Here is a 13,720-nt window from a genome sequence, read left to right on the forward strand (position 1 = left end):
ACCCCTTCAGATGGAATTACAGCGTGGAACAAGACTGTAACGACGGAAGGTATGGAATATTGTTGTTTGTTTTTTTAACTTTGTTTCAGGTGACAAGGGTCTTCAGGTGGATTAAGAGTATAATAAAATATTACAACACCCTGTGTCTTTATTTCATTAAAATACTTTTTAATAATGTGTGTGTGTTTTATTATCCATTTCGTACTATTGGATTAATAATGGATAGGTGTCATAATTGACACTTCTCAATTATTAACCTGGCTTAATGTCACCTTACAATAGCAAGGTGACATTAACCCTTCATTATCCCATATGAGATGGTTTACTGTATTTACTGTATGTAAACCATGTCTTAAATCCTGCTGAGTTTGTGAAGGCGATAGGAAAAGCCAGCAATTGAATTATCGGCTTGTCTGCTATCTAGCGCTGAATTAAATATATATATATATATATATATATATATACATATATATATATATGTGTGTGTCTCAAATATAAATATATATATATATATGTGTCTCATTTATATATATATATATATATATATATATATATATATACCTATACTATGTGTACACATTTATTCTACGTTTTCTATTCTATTCTGTCAGTGTGATTTTACTGTACATCGCACTGAATTACCGGCTTTTCTCTCTAACAGCGCTGCGTATTTCTCGCAAGTCACACGCATGGTCCGTGTATAATCCATAATTTTCTCGCCCCACAGACTTTCATTGGCGTATTTTTTGCGCAATACGCTGACAAACACAGCATGCTGCGATTTTCTACGCCCGTAACATACTGTATATTACGGATGCGTAATATACGGCAGATAAGAGCTGCCCCATAGAGAATCATTGGGCTGTGTGCAATGCGTATTGTCTGGATGTATTTCCTGCACTCATACGTTCGTAAAACTCGCTAGTGTGATGCTGGCCTAAGGGTGAGAGCAATGACAAAATTTAAAAGTGACCAAAACAACAGCCATAAATGATGAGAACACAGAAATGGTCTGTGGTCATCCCCTGAAGAACCGCTCCTTTATAGGGGTTGTCTTCCTAATTGCCGATCATTTCTACCTGTTGTCTGTTCCATTTGCACAACAGCAGGTTAGATTGATTCACAATCAGTGTTGCTTTATAACTGGACAGTTTGATTTCACAGAAATGTGATTGGCTTTGGAGTTGCATTGTGCTGTTTAAGTGTTCCCTTTATTTTTTTGAGCAGTATATATGGAAGTAGGTTGCAGGATGCAGTAATGGATAGGAGGCATCATAACAAGCGTTAAAATTAACTTTACTATAACAGGTGTATACTTCACGCAGGGAGGAGAAAGGATATAGACAGGTGGTATTAACACTTTCGTTACGCCGATGGAGAGAGTGAGGGCAAAGGGTATAAACAATGGTCAACAGTAGTAAACTTATCAGTTTGGCAGCTTCAGAGTGAGGAATCTCAGATGTGCATGGTGGTGCCGACACAGTCAGCAACGGGCGGAAACGGTTCTCCGGTCACAATCTTTGTAAGGAGCAGCTGGAACTATGTAGTGCTGTCCAGCTCTGTCATGGTGCTCAGAGGACGGAGTAACCAAATTCCCCTGCTGCACTCTGCGTTTTTCTCTCAAGTCTGCCTGCCGTTTCACGCGCTCTGCCATTTTTATCCCCACTCCGCCCCCTGCTGTCCACTGCAAAGGTCTGTCAGGGTCTCTAAACTTTACCCCAGACACAAAGGTGACTGTACCGACAGTTCCGGCCCTGGCATGAAAAAGGTACCCCCGTTCCGGGCCCTCCTCTTACACTCCCCGTCTCCTTTTGTTCACTATTCCACTGGCGAAAGTTCTGGTAGTTTGTGTTGCCAGCCTGCTGAGCCTTGGATGACTTGTTGCCAAATAAATTGGTCCTGATTATATCTATTGGGGGGTCCCTCTCGGAGCGCCTTAAGTCAGAAGGGGTAGTTGAATCAGGTTGAGTAGTTGATTTGGGATAAATAGACGATGGCATGGAGGGGCCCATTTCCACAGGAATTAACATTTCGGGAGCTTTAGAAGCTTCAGGAATCTGTCCTACTTCCGAATCTGCAGGCGACTCTTCATCTTCACAATCAACAACAGGTGAAGGGGGAATTTCAGGAGCTCTTTTCTCTTCTTCGATTTGATCGGGATCTCTTGACATACAAGGGCATAGCATATTTCGATGGACTACTCGAGTGGGAGCATCCTACTCTCCTTCAGGTTGGATTTCATAGACGGGCCCTTCCGAGCTGATTCTTCGCTTTAATAGATACAGGGTCTATTCCCACCAGTCCTCCACTCCACCCCCTGCTGTACAGTGCAAAGGTCGGTCTGGGTCTCTATGCTTTCCCCCAGACAACAAAGGTGACATTCCCGACAATTCCGACCCCGGCGTGAAAAAGGTACCCCCAATCCGGGCCGTCTTCTTACATATTTATAATTATACAGATGGAGGAAAGACTTTAATTGTTTGCCTAAATTGATCCTAAAAAAGTCTAAACCACAACGAAGGCAATCATAGAGGTTGTCCCATGTTAAAGTGAACCTGTCAGAATTGTGCACAGTAACCTACAGACAATGTCAGGTCACTGATTGCAATGATACCTGGTGATGAAATCGGTTTTGTGGTTGTTGTTTAATCTTTATTTTCTGTTTCGAGTTAATGAAATGCTTGTGCTCTGGGGCGGCCTGTGGGGGCCTTCATGTGGTGCCCTGCTTAGGTATTCACCAGTATGGCTTCTGCCAGGTCACTGATCTCTCACTGACCTGCCCCCTAATTTACATAGTGAATATTATATATATATATATATATATATATATATTGGAAAAAAAAATCACTTGCAGCAGGTATATAATTATTTTATTTTATGCTATATATAAATTCATTAAAAAAAAAATATATATATATATATGTATCTCAAAATTGCACTGGCAGCACCTGCGCTGTAGCAGCTGTCAGCGACACCATCTTGCTGGAGGAAAAAAAATTGCCTCCTTCAAGATGGCGCTGCCGGTGCCTGCGCAATAGCAGCTATCGATGATCGCCAATAAATGCCAATGCTCAGGCGCCAATGGCGCCATATTGCTAGAGAAAAAAAAATGTCTCCACTATGATCGCGCCGGCCACACCTACGCAGTAGCATCTATAGGCGATCCGATAGATGCTACTGCACAGGGGCCGGCAACGCAATCTGGTGCCATTTTGAGACACTTTTTTAAAAAAATGAATTTGTTTATAGCATTAAATAAAATAATTATATGCACATTTTACATCTGATAATGCTGCAGCGCAGGCGCCGACGCCTGCCTGCTTTTTTTCTAATATATATATATAGTATGCAAAATAATGGGCAGGTCATAGGTACAAGGTACCTATTTAGATATCTGTCTCGGTCCATGTCGAATTCAATATCTACTAATAAAGGGGCATGAAGAGAGGGATTGAATGTGTCCAAAAATCAATATCCTATTGGACACAAAAGATAGTTCATATTAACTCCTTTCCAACATATGCCATAATAGTACGCGCATGTTGGATTCCCCCGCGCACATGGCAGCTGATCTATACAGCTTACATGTGCCTGTAATGGAATCACGATCCACCGGCGGTTGTTAACTAGTTTAATGCCACAGTGGCATTTACCTCACACTTTCAGGAAGCGCATCACTAATCACGCCCATCGGTGACCCGTCATATGATCGTGGGTCACTGATGGGTCAGCTTAGCAACCAGAGGTCTGCAGCAAACCTCTGTGGTTCTCATAGCCAGATTGCTATCAGCGCCATCTTGCGACGCTAGGTGGGGAATAGAGCTGGTGTGACAGAGGCTTCAGACCTTAAAATAGCTCTTCGGCCTCATTTGCATATCACTTCAAAGCTGATTTCTCAGTAATGGAGGAGCAGACTGGCCATGTTAAGGTATTGCTGGACTTGTCTTTGAAAGAGCTACATGTGCATATAGTTTGGGGGTGAAATCCTGCCGACAGATTTTCTTTAACAACGTGAGACTCAATTAACTATTCAGTTTTATTTTTTGTGTGTCTCTTAAGCTTTTTATTTCTATGAATATACAATCATGAAAAGAAGAAATGTCCAGCTTCACCGAATCCGTAAAAAATCATGTCATGATTAAGGGAGCTTAGTCTCCAGAAACGCGTTGAGATTCACACCCATATGGTTCGTGCTGAAGTCTGTATCCTCCATGTTTATAGTTTGTGAATAAAGAAAATTCTTTTTTACGGATTCGGTGAAGCTGGACATTTCTTCTTTTTTTGATTCTACACGCCTGGACACAGCGGGTCCGTGCTCCCGAAGATTGGCTTATGCATCACGGGTGAGCTGGCTTATTTTTCCTCATATACAATCATGGCCAAAAATGTTTGCACCCTTCACATTTTCTCCCAGAGAATTCTTGCAATTACACATTTTGTATACACCTGTTTATTTCCGTTCTGGGTATTGGAACAACACAAACAAAACAGAGGAAAAAAAAGTAAATTGGACATAATGTCACACAAAACCCCCAAAATGCGGCTGACAAAATTGTTGGCACCTTTTCAAAATTGTGGGTAAACAACTTTGTTTCAAGCTTGCGATGCTCATTCAAACTTAATTGTGGCAAGTAACATGTGTTGACAATATGAAAATTACTCCTGAACCAGGTTAAAAGGGGAGAACTTGACTCAATGTTTGCATTGTCAGTCTGTGTGTGCCACACTAAGCATGGAGGAAAAAAAAAATTGTCTGAGTACTTAAACCAGGGATTCAAGCTTCAGGAGGCTAATTTGCATATTCCAGGTGCCTTCTGGGAGAAGCGAAGTCTCCCTAAGCTAGAAGATCGTTGGGTACAGCCGGGACCAGCTGCTTCGCAAGCATCACCAAACCAGGGATTCAAGCTTCAGGAGGCTAATTTGCATATTCCAGGTGCCTTCTGGGAGAAGCGAAGTCTCCCTAAGCTAGAAGATCGTTGGGTACAGCCGGGACCAGCTGCTTCGAAAGCATCACCAAACCAGGGATTCAAGCTTCAGGAGGCTAATTTGCATATTCCAGGTGCCTTCTGGGAGAAGCGAAGTCTCCCTAAGCTAGAAGATCGTTGGGTACAGCCGGGACCAGCTGCTTCGAAAGCATCACCAAACCAGGGATTCAAGCTTCAGGAGGCTAATTTGCATATTCCAGGTGCCTTCTGGGAGAAGCGAAGTCTCCCTAAGCTAGAAGATCGTTGGGTACAGCCGGGACCAGCTGCTTCGCAAGCATCACCAAACCAGGGATTCAAGCTTCAGGAGGCTAATTTGCATATTCCAGGTGCCTTCTGGGAGAAGCGAAGTCTCCCTAAGCTAGAAGATCGTTGGGTACAGCCGGGACCAGCTGCTTCGAAAGCATCACCAAACCAGGGATTCAAGCTTCAGGAGGCTAATTTGCATATTCCAGGTGCCTTCTGGGAGAAGCGAAGTCTCCCTAAGCTAGAAGATCGTTGGGTACAGCCGGGACCAGCTGCTTCGAAAGCATCACCAAACCGCGCGCCTTATGGCGCGCGAATTTTTGCCTGTAGGACATTATTGCAAGAGAGCTTGGCTGAGTAGATTACACAAGAAGGAAAACACACAGCAAGTCAGCAGGATCTAGGAGCAACATGGCAGATGTGACAACCTACATGGTGAGCTGCAGCATGTGCTACATGTTCACAGATCGACCAGAAGAAGAATCCAATTTCACCTGTCAGAAGTGTAGACTAGTGGCCCTTTTAGAAGAAAAGGTGCGGGGTCTGGAAGAAAGAATAGCAACTTTGAAACTCATCAAAGAGAATGAAGACTTTCTAGACAGAACAGAAGCATCTCTACTGGTCACAGAAGGTGAAAAAAGTGTCAGAGAACCTCCAAAAGCAGATGAGTGGAAGCATGTGACCAAAAGAAGCAAGAAGACCATGGAGAAATCACCAACCACACAACTGAAGAACCGATATCAAATCTTTGTAGAGGATGAAGATGGCACACCTAAGAATGAAGCAATACCAGCAAGCAAAAAAGAAAAGGGCACACAGCAACAAGTGACAGCAAAAAGTACAGCCAAGAAGCAATGAAGAGTGGTGGTGGTGGGAGACTCACTACTGAGAGGCACAGAAGCAGCCATCTGCAGACCGGACATAACTGCAAGAGAAGTATGCTGCCTTCCAGGTGCGATGATCAAGGATGTGACCGATAGGATACCAAAGCTCTTCAGCTCCAAGGACGTCCACCCATTTCTTCTGATACATGTTGGCACCAATGACACGGCAAGGAAGGACCTACCGACAATCTGCAAGGACTTTGAAGAGTTGGGGAAGAAAGTAAGGGAACTGGATGCACAGGTAGTTTTTTCTTCTATCCTTCCAGTAGACGGGCATGGCACCAGGAGATGGAACAGGATCCTTGATGCAAACAACTGGCTAAGACGATGGTGCAGACAACAAGGATTCGGATTCCTGGACCACGGTGTGAATTACTGGTATGATGGACTCCTCGCCAGAGACGGACTACACCTCAACAAACCTGGGAAACACACATTCGCCAGAAGACTCGCTACACTCATCAGGAGGGCGTTAAACTAGAAGAAGAGGGGACGGGAAGAAAAACATTAGACTCGAACAAAGACGACCCAGGAAAACATACTCTGAAGGGAGGTAAGAACATTTCTAAAACAATCCACAGTGAGGAGATTGGAACAAAACAAAATCCTCTAAACTGCATGCTCGCAAACGCCAGAAGCCTGACAAACAAGATGGAAGAACTAGAAGCAGAAATATCTACAGGTAACTTTGACATAGTGGGAATAACCGAGACATGGTTAGATGAAAGCTATGACTGGGCAGTCAACTTACAGGGTTACAGTCTGTTTAGAAAGGATCGTAAAAATCGGAGAGGAGGAGGGGTTTGTCTCTATGTAAAGTCTTGTCTAAAGTCCACTTTAAGGGAGGATATTAGCGAAGGGAATGAGGATGTCGAGTCCATATGGGTTGAAATTCATGGAGGGAAAAATGGTAACAAAATTCTCATTGGGGTCTGTTACAAACCCCCAAATATAACAGAAAGCATGGAAAGTCTACTTCTAAAGCAGATAGATGAAGCTGCAACCCATAATGAGGTCCTGGTTATGGGGGACTTTAACTACCCGGATATTAACTGGGAAACAGAAACCTGTGAAACCCATAAAGGCAACAGGTTTCTGCTAATAACCAAGAAAAATTATCTTTCACAATTGGTGCAGAATCCAACCAGAGGAGCAGCACTTTTAGACCTAATACTATCTAATAGACCTGACAGAATAACAAATCTGCAGGTGGTCGGGCATTTAGGAAATAGCGACCACAATATTGTGCAGTTTCACCTGTCTTTCACTAGGGGGACTTGTCAGGGAGTCACAAAAACATTGAACTTTAGGAAGGCAAAGTTTGAACAGCTTAGAGATGCCCTTAATCTGGCAGACTGGGACAATATCCTCAGAAATAAGAATACAGATAATAAATGGGAAATGTTTAAGAACATCCTAAATAGGCAGTGTAAGCGGTTTATACCTTGTGGGAATAAAAGGACTAGAAATAGGAAAAACCCAATGTGGCTAAACAAAGAAGTAAGACAGGCAATTAACAGTAAAAAGAAAGCATTTGCACTACTAAAGCAGGATGGCACCATTGAAGCTCTAAAAAACTATAGGGAGAAAAATACTTTATCTAAAAAACTAATTAAAGCTGCCAAAAAGGAAACAGAGAAGCACATTGCTAAGGAGAGCAAAACTAATCCCAAACTGTTCTTCAACTATATCAATAGTAAAAGAATAAAAACTGAAAATGTAGGCCCCTTAAAAAATAGTGAGGAAAGAATGGTTGTAGATGACGAGGAAAAAGCTAACATATTAAACACCTTCTTCTCCACGGTATTCACGGTGGAAAATGAAATGCTAGGTGAAATCCCAAGAAACAATGAAAACCCTATATTAAGGGTCACCAATCTAACCCAAGAAGAGGTGCGAAACCGGCTAAATAAGATTAAAATAGATAAATCTCCGGGTCCGGATGGCATACACCCACGAGTACTAAGAGAACTAAGTAATGTAATAGATAAACCATTATTTCTTATTTTTAGTGACTCTATAGCGACAGGGTCTGTTCCGCAGGACTGGCGCATAGCAAATGTGGTGCCAATATTCAAAAAGGGCTCTAAAAGTGAACCTGGAAATTATAGGCCAGTAAGTCTAACCTCTATTGTTGGTAAAATATTTGAAGGGTTTCTGAGGGATGTTATTCTGGATTATCTCAATGAGAATAACTGTTTAACTCCATATCAGCATGGGTTTATGAGAAATCGCTCCTGTCAAACCAATCTAATCAGTTTTTATGAAGAGGTAAGCTATAGACTGGACCACGGTGAGTCATTGGACGTGGTATATCTCGTTTTTTCCAAAGCGTTTGATACCGTGCCGCACAAGAGGTTGGTACACAAAATGAGAATGCTTGGTCTGGGGGAACATGTGTGTAAATGGGTTAGTAACTGGCTTAGTGATAGAAAGCAGAGGGTGGTTATAAATGGTATAGTCTCTAACTGGGTCGCTGTGACCAGTGGGGTACCGCAGGGGTCAGTATTGGGACCTGTTCTCTTCAACATATTCATTAATGATCTGGTAAAAGGTTTACACAGTAAAATATCGATATTTGCAGATGATACAAAACTATGTAAAGCAGTTAATACAAGAGAAGATAGTATTCTGCTACAGATGGATCTGGATAAGTTGGAAACTTGGGCTGAAAGGTGGCAGATGAGGTTTAACAATGATAAATGTAAGGTTATACACATGGGAAGAGGGAATCAATATCACCATTACACACTGAACGGGAAACCACTGGGTAAATCTGACAGGGAGAAGGACTTGGGGATCCTAGTTAATGATAAACTTACCTGGAGCAGCCAGTGCCAGGCAGCAGCTGCCAAGGCAAACAGGATCATGGGGTGCATTAAAAGAGGTCTGGATACACATGATGAGAGCATTATACTGCCTCTGTACAAATCCCTAGTTAGACCGCACATGGAGTACTGTGTCCAGTTTTGGGCACCGGTGCTCAGGAAGGATATAATGGAACTAGAGAGAGTACAAAGGAGGGCAACAAAATTAATAAAGGGGATGGGAGAACTACAATACCCAGATAGATTAGCAAAATTAGGATTATTTAGTCTAGAAAAAAGACGACTGAGGGGCGATCTAATAACCATGTATAAGTATATAAGGGGACAATACAAATATCTCGCTGAGGATCTGTTTATACCAAGGAAGGTGACGGGCACAAGGGGGCAGTCTTTGCGTCTGGAGGAGAGAAGGTTTTTCCACCAACATAGAAGAGGATTCTTTACTGTTAGGGCAGTGAGAATCTGGAATTGCTTGCCTGAGGAGGTGGTGATGGCGAACTCAGTCGAGGGGTTCAAGAGAAGCCTGGATGTCTTCCTGGAGCAGAACAATATTGTATCATACAATTATTAGGTTCTGTAGAAGGACGTAGATCTGGGTATTTATTATGATGGAATATAGGCTGAACTGGATGGACAAATGTCCTTTTTCGGCCTTACTAACTATGTTACTATGTTACTATGTTACTTGAGAACCAAAATTGTTGAAAAACATCAACAATCTCAAGGTTAGAAGTCCATCTCCAGAAATCTTGATGTTCCTTTGTCCACAGTGTGCAACATATTCAAAAAGTTTGTGCCTCATCCCATAGCACTGTGGATAATCTACGTGAATGTGGAAGGCAGAGAAAAATTGATATAAGGTTGCAACACAAGATGGTCCAGATGGCAGATAAGTGGCCACAATGAAGTTAAAAAAATAAAGCTGTCCTGCAGGCTCAGGATACATCAGCACAAACTATCTGTTGAAATTTCAATAAAAGGAGGAACCACTTCTGACACAGAGACATAAAAAGAGCTAGACTGCAGTACATGAATAAGACAAAATCCTTCTGAGAAAGCATCTTGCAGACAGATGGAACCAAGTTAAAGCTTTTTGGTAAATCATATCATTCTACTGTTTATCATAAAGCAGAATGAGGCCTTCAAAAAAAGAACACAGTACCTACAGTCAAAAATGGTGGAGGTTAAAATATGTTTGGGTTTGTTTTGCTGCCTCTGGTACTTGGTGCCATGAATTTGTGCAAGGCATCATGAAATCTGAAGATTGCTAAAGGATTTTGGGTCGCAATGTAGTGCCCAGTGCCAGAAATCTGAGTTTGCGTCTTAGGACATGGGTCTTCCAGCAGGAAAATGACCTCAAACATACTACAAAAAGCACCCAGAACTGGATGGAAACAAAGCACTGGAGAGTGCTGAAGTGGCCAGCAATGAACCCAGATCTAAATCCCATTGAACACCAGTGGAGAGATCTTAAAATTGCTGCTGGGAGAAGGCATTCTTCAAATATGAGAGATCTGGAGCCGTTTGCAAAAGAAGAATGCTCCAAAATTCCAGGTGAGAGATGTAAGAAACTTGATGATGGTTGTAGGAAATTATTGAGCGCAGCTATTTATTCCAAAGGGTGTGCAACCAAATATTAACTTGTGCCAACAATTTTGTCCAGCCCATTTTGGTTTTTTTTTATGAAATGATGTATAATCTGATTTTTTTCTCTGTTTTTTGTGTTGTTCAAATATACACAAAGGAAATAAACATGTGTATAACAAAACATGTGTAATTGCAATCATTTTATGGGAGAAATACTTCATTTTCTGGAACAATTTCAAAGGTGTCAACAATTTCGGCCATGACTGTAGGAAAAACGATAAACAAAACCTAAAATTTAATCAGCCTAGGCAGTTAGTAATTGATTCACTTATCTCCACTAATTAAATTAATTTGTTATGAATTTCCCCCCAAATTTTGATTTGTCTAATTCAAAATATTTTGGGATTGAATTCGTACAACTCCAACAATGTTATGGCCATTCGGCTGACATTTCGCTTAATTTTTTTTAACTGCTGAGAAGGAGTTGAAAAAATAAAATAATGCTTTTCTGTACTAGTCCCAGCCCTCAACTGCTCTTCCACAGAAGCTTCCCATGTGATCCCCCGTTCCTCTTAACTTACACCTCACTTTTTCTGCCACAGTAGCTCACTTCTGATTGATCTTTCCTTTGGTTTTCAGGTTGGTTTTCTGTCCTAATCTTTGATTGCTGGCTAGGCATTATTTCATCACATGGGACCTGACGCAAATCATTTTCATGCATCTTGTTTCATGTGAGCAAGTGAAAAAATCCACAACGAAGACTCATCCGAAAACAAAAAAAAAATGGATTCAAAGTGAGCTGCAGATGCTGGACAAGACCTAGGACTGGTAAGTATAATCTTTTAATATTTTTAACCCCTATCAGACCCTCTGTTTATTTTGGTTTGAGTGCATAAGTTCATCGCTCTATATTATATGTTTTCTTCCTTTGAGCACCATCCTCTTATACATTAGAGTACACCAGTTTTAACCGATTTGATATTTTGCTTTGGAGTCTGGAAAGACCCCCGAACTTAATAAATTTCTTTTGGGGGCAATACAGAACTAACTTTTTTCAGAGAAGATATGATCTACCAGCTGAATTAAGAAAATCAACCTGAAACAAATTTGGAGAGATCCACTCCTCATTAGTATTTAGGTTCAACCTTCGGAAAGTTTAAGCTATTTAGGTTTAGTTATGGATTACATCTAGCACCAGGGATTGTTTTGTTTTTTTTATAAAGTGATTCATTGTAGTTTGCCACTCGAGACTGTTAGTGGGTTTTATTTTATTAGAAAAAGAAGAAACTATATTATATAATTGATTTCACCATAAAGAAATGTAGAATTTGGAACAGGTACTGAAAAATTACTGTTAGAGTAAACAGTTTTGGGGTACATAAAAATAATAATAATAATAATAATGACCATGAAACAACCAAAAAATGTAATATACTGAATAAACCGTAGATATATATGAAATTAGAGGTTTCAATTATTACCTTTGACAAGAGTCAGATACTGAATATTATGCCCCAAAAGAGCTTTAGAACTAGCACTGAAACAGTCCATGAACCATTTTTTCCTGTAGACCCTGAAGACACAATGGAGATGTTTACATTTTGAAAAATTTAACCCGTAAAAACAAAGAATGAAAATCGCCTGATACTTATCATCTGTCCGGGAAGAATCAGGAACACCTACATACACATGATGGTTGTCCAGTCAAATTTAACAGGTGCAGACAACTTTAATCTAAAGCTCAGTCCGGTTGATTTTTCTTCCCTTCCCCTATATATTTTATATAGGGATATTCCAATGTTAACTTTATTATACAATATGGTTTCCATTACTCTTGGTGAAAAATTCTAGTTAAGTTAAAAAATGAAAATATAATTGAACATTCTACGTTTCCTTCTACATATCTGCCCCTGGACAGGTTTATTTACAAAGTCACGTACAGAATAATCCGAAGACCATCATTTTACAAACTTCAAGGTACGCCCAAAAAGTCTCAAAATCTTAATAAAATACAATCACTTTGTGGCCTCCAGCTCACGATCGTAATATAGTTATGTGCAAGTTACATAATACACCATCCTTTGAAATATATGGGCCCATAGTGTACCTCTAACATGGCTGTGATTTGTTTCTGGAGGCTGGAAACCCTTTTACATTTTTTAAGAAAACAAAAATGAACCATGTTTCATGATATCATTGACGTATTATGCAGGTTTTGCACCTAGAAGCTCTGCTTCAGGAAGAGAATACCCCCTTAAATGTGTTGTCTCATCAAGATGAGGACAGTCCATATGCCCAATTAAGATTTGAGAGCCCCATTACCCTTCTTGAGTCAAAACGGAGACTTCTGACAAGGAGCAGGTCTTGTTGTGCTGGACTCAAGCCATGGATGGCCGATCATCTCATGAATAAAGAAAACATGGTAATTTAAGTAATAATGAACAATATTGAAGAAGTTTTCCACTTTGATTCAATTGCTATACGTTTTATTAGATCCCCATGCATTAGTTCAATGTACCCATTGATGTCTCATAAACTCATCTTAAAAAGTCCTTCAGTATTATGAAAACTAAACTCAGTCCAGTGACTCCACGTACAGAATGCCGGGCGCTCAACGATCTTACAAAGAAATGTGGCTTAGATTATCTTCAAAGAGGAACATCTACATTGTTCTACTGAATGACTTCCATGTAGTGGGAAGGATGTCCTTCCTTTGAAGACATAGTCATTGGGCTGCTGAGAGCACCTTCACATTTGATAGACAGTAGAGGAATGCAGTTCGATAACCATGTTATCAGACAGGACTACTTGGGTCACATGTCTGACAAAGTCAACTTTGGATTCATGACTTGTATTTGATCAAGTCAAAGCATATGAGAAGATGTCATTGTTATGGTTTCCATAAAAAAAATAACTTTAACAAAGTCGCATTATGTTCATATGATTCTCCAAAGGCTTTTGTTGGTAGAGTCACGGACATAAGACAAGTCAATCACTTCATTTTTTGTTTGTTGACTATGTCTCTCTCCATCTCAAGCTTCTTTCTCCTGTTCTCGGGAATTTCATCAAGGCTGATTCCATGATTACCTGCCCTGTGAGGGTTAAAATTGAAAGAATAGCAGCATTAAAGCGTTAATATAAGGACCTGACTTCATCAAAGCTATGAGACAAATATACCACGGGACTTTTTAAA

The 13,720-nt window shown here is 40.7% G+C and overlaps 1 protein-coding gene across 3 annotated transcripts in view; it reads right to left on the bottom strand.

Annotated features, from left to right (window-relative positions):
• Positions 1-12,988: 12,988 nt before the first annotated feature.
• GUCY2D (guanylate cyclase 2D, retinal) overlaps positions 12,989-13,720 on the bottom strand; it is a 58,241-nt gene continuing 57,509 nt past the window's right edge. Inside the window, exon 19 of one of the 3 annotated variants that reach the window (XM_069767403.1) lies at positions 12,989-13,619. In XM_069767403.1, the coding sequence (XP_069623504.1) occupies positions 13,520-13,619 (100 nt within the window). In that variant the 3' untranslated portion in view covers positions 12,989-13,519. The remainder of the gene's footprint in view (positions 13,620-13,720) is intronic. The other 2 variants (XM_069767405.1, XM_069767404.1) reach the window with 2 other exon arrangements.

The sequence above is a fragment of the Ranitomeya imitator genome, chromosome 4 (genome assembly GCF_032444005.1).
Source record: "Ranitomeya imitator isolate aRanImi1 chromosome 4, aRanImi1.pri, whole genome shotgun sequence".
NCBI lineage: Eukaryota > Metazoa > Chordata > Amphibia > Anura > Dendrobatidae > Ranitomeya > Ranitomeya imitator.